The 18,979-nt window shown below is 46.6% G+C and overlaps 2 protein-coding genes across 5 annotated transcripts in view; both read right to left on the bottom strand.

Moving 5' to 3' along the window:
- Positions 1–1,059: 1,059 nt before the first annotated feature.
- Positions 1,060–4,073, bottom strand: FAM71A (family with sequence similarity 71 member A). Its single transcript, XM_006779453.2, has one exon. The coding sequence runs from the start codon at positions 2,919–2,921 to the stop codon at positions 2,283–2,285; it is 639 nt and encodes a 212-aa protein (XP_006779516.2). The 5' UTR covers positions 2,922–4,073; the 3' UTR covers positions 1,060–2,282.
- A 3,921-nt stretch (positions 4,074–7,994) lies between these two features.
- ATF3 (activating transcription factor 3) overlaps positions 7,995–18,979 on the bottom strand; it is a 56,311-nt gene continuing 45,326 nt past the window's right edge. For all 4 annotated transcript variants that reach the window (XM_015569933.1, XM_006772914.2, XM_015569932.1 and 1 more), the window contains exons 2-4: positions 14,179–14,422; positions 10,594–10,701; positions 7,995–9,420 (exon numbers count right to left, since the gene is read on the bottom strand). In XM_015569933.1, the coding sequence (XP_015425419.1) occupies positions 9,223–9,420; positions 10,594–10,701; positions 14,179–14,418 (546 nt within the window). In that variant the 5' untranslated portion in view covers positions 14,419–14,422 and the 3' untranslated portion in view covers positions 7,995–9,222. The remainder of the gene's footprint in view (positions 9,421–10,593; positions 10,702–14,178; positions 14,423–18,979) is intronic.

Raw genomic sequence — 18,979 nt, 5'->3', positions numbered from 1 at the left:
TACATTTCTTAGAGTTAAGAGAGTCCAGTAGAACCTTTTAATACACATCTGGCAGGTCAAACAAAATATATCAGTGTCTCTGGTGTTAACATGTGTTAGTTACCATAGAAAGCAATAAGTCATTGTAGCGAAGTTTTCATTCAGGAGTCAAGAGACTCAAGTTCCATTCCTGCCTTTGCTATTAAACTGCAGGCCATCTGTCAATTTCCTGATCTCTAGGTAGCTATTTCCTCATCTATAAAATGATTAGATTATGTCCAAGGTTTCTTCCAGCTGGAAGTTTCAATAGTTTTGTGATTTGTTACTCAAAGGTGTATTTGCTTCTCAGTAATCCTATATAATAAAAGGGTAATATGCAAATTGACAATAAAGGCAGAACAACTAGTCGCTATGACACGCACTGACCACCAGGGGGCAGACAATGCAGGAGCTGTCCCCTGGTGGTCAGTGCGCTCCCACAGAGGGAGCTCTGCTCAGCCACAAGCCAGCCTGATGGCTGCCAGCACAGCAGTGGTGGCAGGAGTCTCTCCTGCCTCCTCAGTAGCACTAAGGATGTCCGACTGCAGCTTAGGTCTGCTCCCTGCTGGTAAGTGGACATCCCCCGAGAGCTGCTGGGCTGCCAGAAGGATGTCTGACTACCAGCTTGGGCCCAATCCCACAGGGGACGGGCCTAAGCCAGCAAGTGGACATTCTCCGAGGAGTCCCAGACTGCAAGAGGGCATAGGCTGGGCTGAGGGCCCCCCCCACTCCCCCACCTAGTGCACAAATTTTTGTGCACCGGGCCTCTAGTTGTTTATAAAAAGGATAGGGAAATGGTGGAGGTAGAGCTTCGCAGGCCATTGTAGGACTTTCAGCCATGGCCCTGGGAACAGGGCCAGAAAGGAGTTGAGGCACGACAGAGCCCTCCTGTTGGCTCTGCCCAGCATGGGTGAGGGGGTGCTGCTGTGGACTGGACATGGGGGTCTCAGGCTGCAGCACAGTTGACATCACAGAATCTACTGTGAATACTGTGAGGTCACTGCTAGACCAAGGGACATAGAAATTCAGACAGAAAGCAGCATTGTATTCAGACCCTATGATCTTTATTTAAAATGCAGTAAGGAAAGCTGGAATAGGCTCTCCAGGGATCCTCCCCTGAGCCCTGGTCCGCTTTGCTGCTTTGGGTCCTACTAATAGGGTTCAAAGGTCACTATCTCCATGATCTCAGATGTTGGACTGTCAGTCATCTCCAGTCCCTGGCCACTCTCTCCTATCTCTATGATGCTCTCCATGCTGTTCCTTCCCATTGTCTTAGCCAACTTGTCCACATCCCTGCCATGTGGTGAAGTCACTGTTTTTATTGTAAGATTGGCTTTGACATTCCTCCAAAAAGAGCTGATACTGCTGAGTCTTTTGGTTGTGGAACCTGAGTTACTTGTAGACAAGCTCCTCCCTGGTTTGTGAGAGGTCCTGGAGTCGTTGGTGATGGGAGCAGAGCTGATGACTCTGTGCATGGTGACAGGCCTGCTGCTCCCCGGGCTGCTGAAACGTGGCTCCTTTTTGTCATTTCTCTGCCTGGCTAAGAACCAGCTAGATGGTTTTCGAAGGATTTTGTCACCCCCTGGCTTTTGGTGGCTTTCAGTTGCCCTGAGGTGATGGGGACTCCTGGGATCTTTGTTCCTTTCTCTTCGCTCCCTCCAGTCCTTTCTGCTCTTGGAGGCTTCAGCCATGGCTGGGGACACTCGCTGCTGCCTGCTGGCCTGTTCACTCACACTGCTTTCCTTGGGCAAGGTTGCGATGAGAGGTTGTGTGGTACGGCCAATAGCTATTTCTCCAACAGTCTTGCTGGTCGGCTCTGCCTTTGCCCTTGCAACAACCATGCTGGTCTTTGGGGAGAGGCTAGTGTTAGAAGGACTCCCTGGGACCTTATTGGCAGCACCTGCAAAGGCCATCTTAATGCTCTTGGGGGACATGTTGGCAGCACCTGCAATGGCTATGCTGGTGCTGCTCCCCCCTGGACCCTTGGCGGCTGCCCCTGCTATGGCCGCACTTAGTTGTTCAAGGGCAGCAGATGTGGTTATTGCCATGCTCAGAGCGCCTGCTGTGGTGCCTGCTGCCACCCCTGCTACTGACACTTTGTCAAGCTCCATAGGTTTTGGGTTTTGGGTGGCTACATCAGGCATGGCGGTGAATCTGTAGGAGTCATATTGGATACCCTCCCCCCCAGCAAAAGCTGCAGAAGTGGCCCCAGCCACCTCAGAGACCACGTGGAGGCTTCTGATGCTGACCTGGTCCTGATCCTCTTACCCTCGGAGATCGGCCACTCTCTGGCTCTTGTCCTCATCCTCAACCACAGGCATGCATGCCATGTTCCCGGCAAGGTTGGTGTAGGTACTGTTGTGACTGTCCATTGGTGTCTGCAGGAGGTGAACGAGGTTTTCCCAGCCAGCAAAGCGGTCGTCCCAAGCGTCCCGAGGGGAACACAGCTGCAAGTAGCAGGAACGGCCAGTGGCGAACTTTAGGCGCAGCTGTTGTTTCTCGCGGTCATGAATGGAGATCCGCACAAACTTCAAGGGAAGGAGCCTAGTGAGCTCCAAGGTCTTTGCAGCCTGGCGGCTTTTTCCCTTGGGGACTCTGCTGCGCCCTGTATGCTCTTCCCAGCCGGTGGCCGGGCGGGCCAGCAGCATGACGTCTGGGAGTGGGAGGATGGGGCTGGTGGACGCAATGCCCATGGTCAGAATGCGGACGTGGTTGTGCACATCCACCACCTCTCCCCTTCTCGTGATCTGGATGAAGTCGCTCTCAAATATAGGTGCGTGCTTGAAGATGTCATATTCTCCCTTCTGCAGTTGGCGCTGCAGTTTTCCCATGGTGGTGTTGAACATGCCCATGTTGGAGCTGTTCTGGGCCGTGTAATATGGCAACGGAGACTCCCTGTTCATGGCTTTGTTATATCACAGCAAGCAGTGCTGATGGGGCAGGTTCCTGGGTCTTCTCTTTCTTGGCCTCGTTGGCAGCAGAGGGAGCAGTAATGATCCTGGGTCTCGAAGATGGCTCTGCGGAGGTCTCTCAGTCCCACCCCAACCCACAGGGACCCCTCCCAGAGGCAGGGTGGGGATGGGGCACAGATGCTTGCCGTGGGGATGCTAGAGGGTGCCTGGAGCCCAGACTGAACCTCATCAAGAATATAGAGATGTAGAGTGAGCTTCCTCTCCACCTCACCTCGCCTCCACCTCTGATTTTTTTTATTTCCCCAGAGGCTATGAACTCCTCTCTCTCAGCCCACACCCCCTGTGTGGCTATATTTATACTTCACTGCCCTTTGTGACCTGTCACTGTCTCTTACCCCTTTGTGCTCATCCCCTAGCCACCCCCTCAGGACAGGGCCACTATCATTTCTCCAGACACCCATTGACCCCACAGAGGACAGGCTCACCCTGCCAGGGACTCAGGTGGGTTCCAAAATAAAAACTGGACAAAATCTGTATGAATGTAAGGTGATGGGATAAATTTGAACCATTTGAGCTCAAGGTTTAATTTAATGAAATAACCCAGAATTGGCAGTCTTGGTCCCTAGCCCATCCTTTCATAAAATCTCAGTAAATGTTGATGACAACAACCTTTAATAATAACTTTAAGAATTGCTTCCCCTAGGCACCATGCTATGTTCTTCACACAGAATGGTGAGAATCCATTGGGTTTGGTGCTGTTGCTACCCCTGCCCCTATTTTACAGGTGAAGAATTTGAGGTTGTATCACTTGCCTAAGTTCACACAACGAATGGCAGTAGAGGCAATATTTGAATGCAGGTCTAGCTAGTTTTTGTTCTGAACCACTAAATACTTTGCCTCACAAAGGAGGCTTGGGCTGACCAGATGTTTTCAAAGTGGACTGATTTAACTACCTCCAAGAAGACCCATTTTGTGCATTATTAGAAGTTGCATGGTTAATTCTATTATGTGTGCATATTATGGAGAGAATCCAGGGCAGTGGTTGGGCTGAGCTGGGAATTAAATTTTCCAGTGGGCCGCCCTGGCCAGTGTGGCTCACTTGGTTGGAGGGTTATCCTGTACACCGAAAGGTTGCAGGTTCAATTCCCAGTCAGGGCATATACCCAGGCTGTGGGCTCACTCCCTGGTTGGGGTACCTACAGGAGGTAACCAATAGATGTTTCTCTCTCACATTGATGTTTCTCGCATTGATGTTTTTTTCTCTCTCTCCTCTCTCCTCTCTTTCTAAAATCAATATAAATGTGACCTCAGGTGAGGATTAAAAATAATAATAATAAATAATCTAGGGGCTACCTCATTTCTTTCCCTCCATTAAGTTTATAGAAACAGCCTTTGTAAGCTTCAACTCCAGGAGCCTGCCAAAAGCCCTCCTGCAGAACCTCCCTACCAGCCAGAAGTGGTTGGGAGCATTGACACCTCCGGAGAGCATGTACCATTATCCTGCCTATTGCGCTCCCAAAGAGCTAGTCACAGAATAAGTGATTTCTAATTGTTACTTGAAAGTTCTGAGAAAGACCCCTGTTCCCAACCCTCTTATCTCCGACCTTAGAGATTCATTCCTTAGGATACAGACTATCTTCCTGTGCATCACCAGAGGAGTGGATAAACAAAATTTGGTCTATCCACACAGTCGAATATTATTCAGCCACAAGATACTGAATTCAGAACAAGAATATTCAGAACAAGATACTGATAGATGCTACAAAGTGGATGAACCTTGAAAACACTATGCTAAGTGAAAGAAGCCAGATATGAAAGGCCACATATTATATGATTCCATTTCTATGAAATATCCAGAAGAGGTAAATCCATAGAGACAGATAATAGGTTATTGGTTGCCTAGGACTGAAAGGAGGGGTGACTGCTTAATAGATACAGGATATCCTTTGGGGTGATAAAAATTCTGGAACTAGTGGTGATGGTTACACAGTATTGTGAATGTACTGAATGCCACTGAGTTGCACACTTTAAAATGGTTACACTGGTAAATTGTACATAATGTGTATTTTAATCTCTCTCTCTCTCTCTCTCTCTCACACACACACACACCTTCTCAGAACCCTGTTAAAAAACATTGTTTCAGCTTTAGAAAGGTCAACTCTGTGACCTTGAGCAAGCTACTCACCTCTCTACTTCATCTGTAAAATGGGAGTAATAACAGTTGCTGGGAGGATTAAATGAGAAAATGCATATAAAATGTTGAGCGTACTGTCTCAATAAATGTTAGCACTTATTGGTATTAGTCCTCATCTGGCCCTTTACGCCTCAGTGTGAATTCCTTCCTGAGAGCAGATTTGATCAGACAAAGAGAGAAGCTTCTGGGGTTAGAGCCACCACGAGAAAGCAGAAGGATGCTCAATGGGTAAACCTGGCCACCTCTGAGGCTTTATCTCAGGCAGATTCGTGTTAACACTGCTCACTCCATAGAGAAACTGCTTGAACACAATGAAATAGTATGGGATGGGGAAGAGAGGAGAAAACTTGGTTTGGGTTTGGGTTTCAAGGGTTTGTTAAAAGCCCATGGGGAGGAAAGAACAGCATTTTAGTTCTTGGCAAAAAGTGAAAGTTTCAATTCCAGAACCCCTGTCTTGGGCTAGAATGCTTTAAAGCTCTTTACTTCAAAACAGGTGCCAGACCAGATCTCAGAGGAAGGCAAGGGGGTAGGATGCGAGCAGGAGAGAGGAGGGAGGGTGGGCTTCCCACGACCTCTGAGTGTGATGTCACCACTGAGGCAGCCCAATGGAAGACATTGTCATTCTGGCAGAGGTCCCGTCCAAGTTTATTCTCCCAGATACACCCCCCGCAACTTTCCATCTCCATGGAATGTGAAACAAGATGAACTAAATGACTTAATGGTCAATACATATTCATCCTTTATTATTATTAAAGTATTGAAACATAAAGTTGGCTACAGAAAAAATATTTTTAATGCATTTTTTGAAGAACTTAGTTTTTTAAAATATATATATATTTTTTATTGATTTTTTGCAGAGAGGAAGGGAGAGGGATAGAGTTAGAAACATCGATCAGCTGCCTCCTGCACACCCCCTATTGGGAATGTGCTCGCAACCAAGGTACATGCCCTTGACCGGAATCGAACCTGGGACCCTTAAGTCCACAGGCTGACACTCTATCCACTGAGCCAACCCAGTTAGGGCAAGGAGAACTTAGTTTTATTAACCATATATAGTGCATTTCTCAGATCAATTTTTCCTGCCATAGCTACCAACCCCTTCCTTCCTCTCCAATCCATTGTCCATGGCAGCCTAAAAATTGTCTTGAGTTTCATAACAGCTGATTGGTGGCACCTATACCCACAACCAGAGGGTAAATGCAAGGAATTTCCCCCTCTTCACCAGGATAAGGGAAAGATTATCTTATTTTAAAAGAAGGGTGAATGGCACTTCCACCAGCTGGCTCTTTACAGATTAGGAACAACCCCTGATGTGCAATTAAAGCAGCCAAAGTAGGACACTTGTGTCACAGGTGATAGTGTAGAGAACCATAGACATGTTCAAAGGAACAGCAGCATCCCTGGGCACGAATCTTAACATTTAATGAAGAACAGCATTGGTAGCAGAGTAGCCAGTTTTCATTTCTAGCCTGCAAGTGTTACATATGTGCATAGGCAGAGAGCAAGGGAGCTTGGTTCTGTCCCAGACCTAAGGAATCCTGTGTCTCAGAGATTCCCAAAATTAGATAGAATAGTTTTCTTTGAATTATCACCCCTATCCCATATAAAATTATTCTCCCTTTCTTCTTCCCCATTGTATGGTAATTGGGAACATGGTCCCCTTCCCATGCTCCAACTCCCCTTCCTCCCCCCTGCCCTGTGGGAAATAGAGTGAAGGCCTTCTGTGAGACCTTGGGAACCTGGCCAGCAACTTGGTCTAAGAAAAGCCAAAGAGAAACTGCTTCTAGATGTGAGCCAGGACTGTAAACAGCGAGTGTTTTGAGCTCATACAAGCATGTCCCCTCCCCCAAATGCCGTTTTTCTCTCTGTACTTTATGAAACCTTGTGTTGGGAAAGTCTAGGTGAGGACTAAACAATAGCACTGGCTGGCTGCCCCTGGGGTGGCCCATCCACAGGCCAGATGGGACTTAGTGGGCAACCTCACCAGTGGCAGCTGGTGCGGCAGTAAACTTCACTGGTCTGTACGCAAGGAAGTCCTAATAAACCCGTGTCATTCATAGCCAGTCCTTCTGGGTAATTTCTTTAGAATCCACAAACAATACACTGAGTTTTTCTGGGACTTGGACCTTTGCACTTTGCATAACACTCATTCTCCCCTCATTTTTTTCTGGATATTTGAAATACATATTTGCAATAATGAGACACACATCTGGACATTATAATGAATGCAATTCAAGTGAATACTTCAAGAGAAGTTCTGTGGCTGAATGGAAAGGTGTCCATGGCTCAAGTTGAACAACCGGTGTATGTTTTAGGCTTTTGTACTTTCAGAGAAACTGATAGTTGAGGTATTTAGCAATTCAGATTTTATAACAAAATCTATCATAACACCAAATAGTTGGTCTAAGGCCATGGTCGGCAAACTGCGGCTCACGAGCCACATGTGGCTCTTTGCCCCCTTGAGTGCGGCTCTTCCTAAGCCTTAGGAGTACCCTAATTAAGTTAATAACAATGTACCTAACTATATAGTTTAAGTTTAAAAAAAATTTGGCTCTCAAAAGAAATTTCAATTGTTGTACCGTTGACATTTGGCTCTGTTGACTAATGAGTTTGCTGTCCATTGGTCTAAGGGATATGGTTGGTGCTGTGTTCCAGGGTTTGTTAATGAGAAATTGAGCATCAGATGCCACAGACCGGGGAACAGGATTGAGAGTCAACTATACCAGCTAGTGGCACTCCAAAGAACAAAGGGACACTTAGAAAGTATTTAAGGTTAAATAACCACCCCATCCCCACCACCCCCGAAGGAGAGGAAAATGATTAGACTTCAAAAACCAACTGATTTTAAATCACAAAAACCAGCACAACACTTAAGTTTACCATATATTTGTTTCAATATTTATTATATTGACAGGAATACTAGGATAAATAAGTAATATATTTTTTCTTACAGAAAATTGTAATGATACTATTGAGTAGGATTAAACACTCTGAGAATTTCACAGAAACATCAGAATTTAAACAGACCAGAGTTCTCGTGCCAGTGTGAATGACCTCTCACAGCTGTACATGCTCTGGGCCAGATTTCTATAAACATCTGCATGACAAAAACAATGCCATTCACATTCAATAATGCGAACGCCTAGGCATCACCTAGCTTCAAACGCACCTCTACTGAATGTGGTTTTCAACTGCAAGTAAAGGAAAATGGAATATTCTTTGGCTCTTACTGGCCTAGGAATAACTCCTGACATAAACCACTGAGCAGAGTCCTAACCTTTGGAAGGCGGACTTTCTGCTTTCTTCCTGGGACAGAGGGCCTGCAGTCTTGCCCAGGAATTTTGCACTAATGCCTGAGTGCCAAGGGAAAGGAGGCCTGCTCTGTTGGCACAAAACAGCACTGCTGGCTGGCAAAATTCTGTTCTCCTGGGCTGACAAGCTCTTTCAGCCACCTGAACATTTTGTAAGACACTCCACATGATAGTAGTCCCTCAAACTCTCAGACACTAGATCTGAGAAAAGTCTCGAACAAGTCATACCAGTGTTGTCAGAGCACACATCAGGAGAGCACAATGCTTAGTTATGAAACAAACGCCTTGCACACAGTAATTTCTGTACATAACAGCATATTGGCTAGAAGCACAAGCCTGGCCATTGCACAACTTTGCTAAAAGCCATTCTCACTCCATGTCCCCTACTAGTGACTGTGGGAGTGGCAAGGGAGGAGGTGGCCCCACCCACCCACCCACCCAAGGTACAGACACTTCTGCATGAATCCTAACGGTGGGAGTTCCTGTTTTTTGTAGAATCCAGATGAAAGGTGGGCAGGACACTAACCAGGGGTCATCTGGAGAATCCAAGAATGGCTGGTATGTTAAGGCCTAAATCCTGGAGTTGAGGCAAAAATGCCCTTGCTCTGGTCCGAAGTCCGCTCTGGGGCAGAGTGGAGAGGCCCAGCTGAGACACCGAGCCATCCTGCCTCCACAGTTCTTTGCTGCTGGGATTTGAGAGGAAGTCAGATCTCAATGGCTGCAGGGGTTTGGATGTAAAAGGAGGATGCAATGAGGAGTCCCCAGTTGCCCCCATAACCACAACTGCTTAGCTCTGCAATGTTCCTTCTTTTATCTGTTGGATAAAAAGGTTTCTCTCATCTTCTGGAGTCCGCCCATTCTGAGCCCGGACAATACACGTGGGCCGATGGAGGTTCAGCATGTATATCAAATGCTGCTTCTCATTCTTGAGCTCCTCAATTTGGGCTTTCAGTTCAGCATTTACACTCTCCAGTTTCTCCGACTCCTGAGAGACAAGCAACAGAGTTATTAGGAATTGAGCCAAGGTACAGCAAGGAGTGGGTGGCCAGGGAGTGGCCCCTGGGTGATAAGGTAGCATCTGGGACATGTGGGGTCTCATCTAGTTGGAAATGGCCTGCAGAGGCAACGCCATGGCTCCCTGCTACAGTGCCCCACGAAGCCGGAGCAGCAGACTTAGGTTTGGGAGAATCCAGACTCTGGAGAAGCCTTAGCACTTAGAGGCTTCTTTAGCGATGCCCTTGAGTTCCCACTCAAGGTTGAGGCAGGCTGTGACTCTAATAGTAATGAGGCTGCAGTGGAATCAATGGTTCAGAGGTCTCCTCTGATGAGTCCAATAGCCCATGTGCAGGTCTTCTGGACCTACAAGGGCTTTGGGGGCTGGAGCGAAATCTGGGCTTATGGTGCTTTGTCTTCTGAGTCACTCATTCACTGAGAAGCTCATCTCCCCAGAAAGAATGTACATGGCAACACACAAATTGTCTTAGTTTCACTGACTCCCTAAAGCAATCAGGGTCCCTTGGGCACCTGTGGAATCTGGGTGATGACTCTGCCCTGGCCTGTCCATACTTGGGGGACATAAACTGGAAAGACTACAGCATGAGCTGCCCAGCCTGCCACAGATGCCGTTCCCTGTAAGAAGGGGAGCTGGCTGGATGCAGCCAGAAGCTAAAAGCCTATTTATTGGGTGAGCCAAGGAGAAGGGCTGCAGAGTTAAGAATGACCCAGGAACACCAGGAAAGTTTAATCACTGCTTGTGGATTAAGGAAATAACTTGTTTTGAAGAGATTAATTAAAGGCGTTTCATAGTGAGCCAAATGAGAGCTGGCAGCTCCCTTTTCTCAGGAGAACGGGCGAGTGAAGCCTCTTTGGGCTGACATATCCTGCAGCCTGGGAACTGCTGGACATGTAGGGACTGGCAGCGGCTGCTGTGGTTTTTAATTCACACACCTGCTTTCATACATTCAGAGTCCCATTCATTGTGCTAACAGCTTTGCTAACTCCTCATTCAGCCACTGGCATTTCTGCTTCCAGCTACAACACCCTTCTTGGGTAAACACTTCTGGGTAGGAGGCTTCTTAACTCCCCTTCAGATCCTGACATGAGGTCGGTGGGTGACAGGCATGAGCAGGAGGTTAGGGCAAAGCAAGAAGACACTCACTTTCTGCAGACACTCTGTCTTCTCCTTCTTCTTGTTTCGGCACTTGGCGGCTGCAATCTTATTTCTTTCCCGTCGCCTCTTTTTCCTTTCATCTTCTTCAGGGGCTACCTGTAAAATCCAAGAGGCACCTGCTTAATGGGAGGCAAGAAATGAGACCCATCTCAAATACACTGCCTTTTATTGCCAGCACAAACTGGCAACCCAGGGCAGCCATAATGGCAAGCCTCGGACTTACACAAAACCCCACCACACACATACATTATTCACCCTTAAGAATGAATAATGAAAATCAAAAAGCTGTTAGTTAAAATTATATTGTCAATATTGGTAAATCAAAATGTAGCTTATTTTAAAAATGTATTTGGATTTTGAAATAGGAGTTTGATATCCAAATGGATAGCAAGTGGTAATAACAGTAATGCTTTAGAACAGGAAACAGATTCTGTTTGGTAACTATGTCCTTTCCCCTAGAACCAGGAATGACTTAGGTAACCTGGCCACCTTGTTCTCTCCACCCCCACCCCCACCCCCGCCCCGTTACTTTGATTCAAGACCCAAGGGCAGCCATTCATCTCTATCTTCACCTGGAGCATCAAAGCACCTCCTTCCTGAATTCAGGAGATGCCCTTGGGGCTCCTAGAGAAGAGAAACCCAAGCACAGTCCCAACCAATGTGGCATTATCAGCCCATGGCTTGGTGCCACCAATGGGTGGCAAACTAGAACCATCCATTGATTTAACCTTCCCTTGTGCTTCCCCCTGAGCCAGCCCTGGGGCTCCTCAGAGAAAAAAAAAAACCCTATCCTGTTTTAGGATCTGGTGCTCTGGAAGTTCACTATGATCCTGACTTTGTCTGAGGACTGATGAGGAATCAGCAAAGTCTGGCTGCTGGACCTGGCTTCAAGACCAGAGTCCTGCTGGGGGAAACATCACGGTGGGCTGAGTGGGTAATGGTTTTTTAGGGTGCTAATGGCAGACCTTGTCTTGTCACTTGTCACTGCTCTGGACAGTGGGAAAGGGTGTGGGAGCCACACCTCAAACCAAAGAAATCCTGGCAGCCATACTTGCATCACATCTGACTTATTACTAGTCATTTGGATTAGAGGAAACTTGACTTTGTTTGTACTGAGATGGAAGGCCTTGCAGTTTAGAGAAACAATGCCCAAGGGGGAAATATTGTGAGAGAAATTCTACCTTTCATATCCTGGATCCCAGAACCACACTGGCAGACACTTAGGTTTAGACTAAATTGCCTTGAATCCCAGCTTGACTACCTATTATCTGTGAGACCTCGGGTAAGTTATCATGTTCTTCTGAGCCTCAGTTTCCTCATTTGTAAAACAGGATCAATAATCTTATGATGAGGGTCAAATTAGTAAACATAAATGCTTTGCACAGTGTATAGCTTATGATCAGTGCCATGTAAGCTTTAGTTATTATTAACCTCACCATCTACGTCTTCCTCAACAACTCAGCAATTCTAGTATTGCCTTTGACATTTTTTCCTTGACATTTCCTACAGACATTTTTGGGTAGGTGGGGGAGGACTCAGGGTTTTCTCATGTGAGGAAGTACTTGAAAGGAGAGCACATCTCAGAGTCACACTGTCAGAGTTGAAAAAGCCTTTCCAGAGGCCATTTAGCTCAGTCCTATCAGTTTAACATGGAAACAAGTTCAACCAACATATAAATACTGATCTATTCATGTAGTTACATGCCCAGGGAGACCTGGGAATCACCAGCTCATGGTCAGCAGATCAGTAGGCTACAAAACCCTGATGTTCTCCAGGCCTTTGGTTCCTTGTCCTGTGTCGTCTCCAGGTCACAACTGCCTCATTGCACCATGTGGCCTCCCCAGAAGTGGCTGGGACTGGGGAACAGGCTCATGCTGCCCAGATGCACGGGATGCCTATGGGTTTCAGAGGCTCAGTGTCTTATTTTACGTTGAGGATTACAGCAGCCAAGGGGACCAGAATATTCAATAGGTCAGTTGGTACATTTTCCTCCCAGTAGGAAAACCTACTTATTATACTAGCCTAAGGTCAGAAGATCACTTGAGGAACACAGAATCACAGATGGGTGGGGTGGCTCTAAGGAGTTTTTCCACAAAGCAGGCTGCCTACCTCTTCCTTTGGAGACCCTCAAAATATCCTTCAGAATGCTCTCCTTTCTATGGTGGTCCTACTACTTCCATGGCACTGTTATCTCAAGATATTTAATTAAAAAGTTAAAATAAATATTCCCTTGTGTGTCACAATATCCAACCAGCACTGTCCACTATTGGGCTGGGTACCAATGACAGCCCCTCAGGTTAATGAGGGCCCAGCCAGTGCCCCTAATGATAGCATCATACAGTAGTCCCCTCTACCAGTCACTGAACTATCAGCCAGGTCTTTTGTTAGACCCTTAAAAACCTGTCATTTCATTCACCCTTATATAGATTCATAAAGCCCTTATTTATAGAATCACCGCCCCTTTTATAGAATCATAAAGATTCTTAACCAACTTCCTTTAAAACTCAGTTCCTTTTTGGCCAGTTCCACGACTCCAGGTCCAAAGGCAGTGTTCATGCCAGTTAAGCCCCAAACACTCCCATCTTATGCCCATGAGGAAGGCCAACAAAACATCCAAGACCTCAGCTCTGAGTTCTTGAGCCACCATAACATCGCCAGCAATCACCTCTGAGACTTCTCACCATGTCTGTTACTCCTGGTGTCTTGTAAAAGGTCGCTGATTGGCGAGCAGTGCAAGTCTGAGGGACAGAAGTGAACTTGGAGCAAAATCTGGCTGTGAGCATTACACACAGTTGTGGGCATGGCTGGGGGTCCTTGCTCCATAGTCTGGCCACCTGGGTCCTTGTATGATGGAATTAAATACACTTGGTGCTTTTTTAGAATGATTGGACACAGAAGGTGAGCTCACACAGGACCATGACTTTAAATAACATCCATATGCTGGTGGCTTCTAACTCCGCACCTCTAGCCCGGATTCTCCCCTGAACTCCTATCCCACGTATCAAACTGCCTCCTCCCCGGGGCGTCCAATAGGATGGAATCCTGTTCTTGCCCAATGCCCCAATTTCAGCAGCACATAGATGTGCCATCCTTACAGTTAGACCAGAAGTTTTGGAGCCACCCTGGAGCCCTCCACTTGGCTGGTTTCATAAACTCAGAGAAAACCAATCTGCCAGCCTATCAGCTTTACCTTCCAGACAGACCCAGACGCGACCACTTCTCCACACCTCCTGCTTCCATACTGATGCAGACCCGCCTTGGTTTGCCCGGATTACTGCAACAGTCTCATTTCTGTATTCTGCTTCTGCCCTTGTTTCTACTGCCCGTTCTCAACATGACAGCCAGGGGGACCACTCTCAGTCCCCCTTTGATGCTTTATTTTTCTCCTTTGCTCAGTCTCACATATTATGCATTTACTTCTTTTGTGTATTACCTGTCTCCTCCCAGCAGAAAATAAGCTCCCTGAGGGTAGTAGTTTGTGTTTTTCACGCTGCAGCCCCCTGCATAGCACACCTGGCATGTGGTAGGTGTGCAGGTGTAGGAAAAACACATGCTGAAAGAACAGACACCTACCTGGGCTTTCGTGACTGCCATCTCAAAGGGTCTGCTGCTGACAGTGACCGACTCCAGTGCAGAGGACATCCGGTGGCAGAGGTGCTTGTTCTGGATGGCAAACCTCAGCTCTTCCTTGACAAAGGGTGTCAGGTTAGCAAAATCCTCAAACACCAGTGACCCAGGAGGGGACAGGCAGGGGACGATGGCAGTGGCACTGACTTCCGAGGCAGAGACCTGGCCTGGGTGTTGAAGCATCATTTTGCTGAAAGACACATCGAAACCCAAACTACTTCAGGGATTGGGGGCATGGGGCCAACTCCCACCACACCTGCGACCTCCAACCCAAGTCCCACCCCCAGGGAAAGTCCCATAAGCCCTCAGGCTTGTTTTGTTTTCATTTCATGCCATCCTCAGCTTGAGTAAAACAGGTTCTTAAAATACACAGCTCAGTGATGTGGATAAAATGCCTCACTGAAGTTGATCAGGGTTGGCGTTTCGAATTCTCAAAAGTATTAGTGTTGGCTGGTGTGCATACATGCAAATGTAGCCTCAAACAATACTGAAAGAGGAAGAGCATTTAAAAAAAATGAAACTATTATGTAACCTCATTTCTAGTCTCTTTTTGAAAAAAGAAACTTGGCATCTGAAATCAAGTTGAAGTTGTCAATAAGTGGAAGTAAAGAAAGGCGTGGGGGACCCTGAATGTAGCAAATCTATCTCTGACAATCCTCCCTCAGGAAGTTAGATCCACATAAATGAGCATGAGGATGGTAACTGTGGCAGGCGAGTTTCTTTGCGCCAGTCCTTGGCAGGAGCTGGGGACTAGGGTTTCAGATCACAAGGGACCAATAGTAGCCCCTTTGTAAAGTTAAGCTTAATGAAGCAACGACCTCAGAATAAAGTAAGGAGCTAAGAATTTGGACCTTGTCCGGAGGTCTTGGTCAGCCCTGTGGTGTCTGTGCAGAGCCTTGGTCTGGGGGTCAAAGGGGACCCGGGGCACTATCTCTGGTGCTAAGGGGCAGTGTGACCTGAGATCTCTGAGCCCGTCTTCACCCAGCACATTACTGAGAGTTCCTACAGCATGGGCACTGAGTCTCTGCTGTCACTCTATCCCAGAGCCTGGCACAGTGCCTGGCCCTGGCTGCTCCCAGTGCTTGCTGACCACTGAAGACTGCCTGACTAAATACATGAAATCAGGAAGGGGTGGTCAAAGCAAATGGCTTCTGAGGTCCTGTATACCTCTATCATTCTACAGCCCAAGGAATCCAAAAAGACAATCCTATATACTAGTAATAAAAGCCTAATATGCTAAGTGTCCAACTGTTTGTTTGACCAGTTGCTATGATGCGCACTGACCACCAGGGGGCAGATTCTGACCAGTAGGTTAGCTTGCTGCTGAGGTCCAGCCTATTGGGACTGGGTGAGATGGGCCGGACACACCCTGGAACTCTCCTGCAGTCCCTCCCTGGCTCTGATCATGCACTGGTGGGATCCCTCAGCCTGGCCTGTACCCTCTCACAATCCAGACCCCTCAGGGGATGTCAGAGAGCTGGTTGATCCCCACGGGCCAGGCCGAGGGACCCCATGCACCGGGCCTCTAATAGGAAAAGAAAGGGTAGAAACAGTAACAGTTCCATGGTCCCCATAAATTTCTTCCCGCCATATACTTCCTCCATCACTGGCTGTTCCTGTTCCCCTTGTCTAGGCAGTCAGTTGTCCAGGGGCGATGAGGGTGGGGATTATCTAGTTAGGGGCTCCCTGGAGAGTTCTTCTCAATCTGGGGATCTGTCGTCCTTAAGACAAGTCCAACCAGACAGGAAGCCCATCAACAAAATTGCTAACATTTAATGAGTGCCTCCTTCACACCAGAAACCTAATGTGATTTATCTCATTTAATCCTCATGAGAACCTAGTTGAATTAGGTCCTAGCACCATTTTATAGATGGAGTAACTGAGATTTATACAAGCTAAATCATTTGCCTAAAGTCAGTGTGAGGCAGCATCAGGATTTGGAATTTGGTTTGGTTCCAAAACTCATGTCCTTAATATATAGAATATCATTCCACATTGCAAAAACAAAAAACCAGAGCAAATTTTTCATGGGGGTGGGAGTAGGCATAGGGGTGGTGGGGGTCCCGGAACAAAATTGCTGGAGGAAAGAGCCACAGGGGAAACTTGAACCCTAGGTAATGAATTTGCTGATCTTTCTATGTCAGGGTACACACTCAGGCTGCTGCCCCCGTTTTGGCATACATATAAGCAGCCCTTTTATCTACAAAATTCCTAGATTGGGGTCAGAAGATCAAGATTTAAGGCTCACTTACTCAGATGTCATCCTAACTCCCAATGCCCTTCCTTAACCTATATAAAAGAAAGCTAATAACAATCGTCCTATTTTCTCATCGAATTGTACAAGGAGTTGAGGAAATAATAATACATGAATTTGCCTTGGGAACATAATACAACTAGGGGGTATGCTTTTACTGGGCCTCCAGGGATCTCTCAGGCACAGGGCTGGCTCTCTGACAGACACTCTGTGAGATTCAGGTAGGAGGGTGGCTGGTCACTCTCTTTGATCTCAAACACTTCTGAATAGACCACTCTGACCCCTAACTCCCCCTTACAATCTGAGATATACTGTTGGGGGCAAGAATTCCAGGCCAACAAATGCCACCGTTGACTATTCAGAGGAACCCAGGAAATGTATGTAACTCTCCTATAAAGCCCATGTCATGAGTCTGAACTGAGGTTCTACTAGCTTAATCCTATAACCTTAGGATGCTGGGAGGGTACTTGTCTCTGGCAGGTAATAAACTCAGAGAAAACAGCCTTCTAAAGCCAGAGGCTTAAGATTCTCCCATGCATTCATGCTTTCCCTCCCCTTCTAACTTCATTAAAAATCCAGTAGTTCAGGGATGGAATTCAAAGCTACCACTGGGCTTGCCTTGTTTGGAGGACTAGGTGGCTCCCTTCTACATGGGTAGTCTGAATTCCACACAGTTGTGTGTAGTTCCATTTCCCCACACAACTAAGTTTATTAATGAGCTTTCGAGGCTTGAGGTCTGCTGTTTGGGAATGTTTTCCCCCTCCTTCTTAGTGTAAAGTCAGCAGTCCTGATGAAAGAAAGTGAAGAATGTCGGTGGTATGGAATGTCTTTATGAAAAGCATTGGGTGGGCTTACTTGGGGACAGAAATGGGTTGTAAAAATGTTAAATGCTTTTCAGAATGTAAAGTAGTTCTATCTGTAGAGATTTGGGCTTTCTCTGCACTCAGCTAAAGCTTAGGGTTGTTTTTTTTAGTTTTTTTGAGATACTTTCTAGTTACTTCTTTACTCAGTTCTCTTAAGGTATGATTCAGCCCAGACGCAGGCTGTGTCCCTACAAGGAAAACGAAGTTAAAATCTTCAGACAACTTTTCCCGTGAATGTTGAGACCTTTTAATATCCCCCTCATTGAAGAAAACAATATGTTTGGGGATTTTCTGAGTTGACTTTCTACATTGATCTTAAAATTGTCCACACTTGCTACAAAGCACTTGCATTTTGCTTCTGCTTCGTTATCTCTGATCAGAAATCACGTCGTATCATTGGTGGTTTCATCATTTTCAAGAAAGTGAAACTTTACTCATGTATTTCTTTAACTGGAAATTCAGCTCCTAGATTTTATTTCCTAGTAGCTACAAACAACTGTGTTGAATTTTCACTTTTACCTTTCCACTACCCACTGTTCATAAAACATCTTAAAGTCAGAAGCCAACATTGGTCTTTTGCTAACTTCATATCTTGCTTGGTTTTTCTCCCAGCCTACTTGAAGGTTGGAGGTATACGGCTGGGCTTCAGGACCAGATGGTCCCAGTGACAAGCTGAGTACCCACCAAGAAGCCACTCATGCTTTCAGGGCCTCAGTCTCCTCATCTGTGAAATGATTCCCATACCTTCTGCCCGAGTTCCCTCTCAGGGCTGTCAGGAAGATCAGATGAGACTCATGAAGGTGAGTTTACACACATCCTGAGTCCCCAGTACTACTATGATTCCACTTTCCCCATTTCGAGGGAACTCAATGCTGTTGTCAATACAGCTTGTTCATCAGGAATTAACTGGAACCCTCAAGACATTCAGGTCAGTCACAGCTTCTTTTGCACTTTGATTGACCCCAGGCTCCCCACACACCAGGTCAATTCCACCCCTCTATTTGCTGGCACCAGCTTGTCTCCTCTGGTACTTATGAAATAACTAGTTCTCACTAATGAAACCATTTCTGGTTTCTGTGGTGTCCTGGCTATGTACTTCCTCCTTTCCAGGATGGGTGACACTTGGAGTCACTAACCCTGCTCCATGCCCAGCCATTTGAAAAAGGAAGAAATCATGGACTCTATCTAATGAAACAGAACACCTAATATTAGAGTCATCTAGGTCACGTCTTTATTTGTAATTAAGTAAAATGAGGTCCAGGAAGGTAATGACTTGCCCAAGACCAAAGCTGGCGAGTGGTCCAGCTCGGGCCGAGCTGCTGACCACCCACCCACTGCTAATTTTCTTCCATCACCAACAGAGATCCAACTAACAAAGCAACTGGCCAGGTAGATAAAGGATCAAGTCAAGAAACCTGGTACCCACCAGAGGCGGCTTTGACAGAATTAGACAGGGAGGGACTATAGAAGGAAGAGAACAGGAAGAGAGAAGGGGTTAGACCAGTAGTTCTCAACCCTATGCCTCGACCCTTTAATACGGTTCCTCATGTTGTGGTGACCCCCAACCATAAAATTATTTTCGTTGCTACTTCATAACTGTAATTTTGCACTGTTATGACTCGTAATGAAA

The sequence above is a fragment of the Myotis davidii genome, unplaced genomic scaffold (assembly GCF_000327345.1).
Source record: "Myotis davidii unplaced genomic scaffold, ASM32734v1 scaffold362, whole genome shotgun sequence".
NCBI classification, from domain to species: domain Eukaryota; kingdom Metazoa; phylum Chordata; class Mammalia; order Chiroptera; family Vespertilionidae; genus Myotis; species Myotis davidii.
This window is presented reverse-complemented; position numbering and strand designations above follow the sequence as displayed.

Bases quoted from the DNA above. Each gene is read 5' to 3' on its own strand.
- FAM71A (XM_006779453.2), bottom strand. From the start codon at position 2,921: ATGAACAGGGAGTCTCCGTTGCCATATTACACGGCCCAGAACAGCTCC.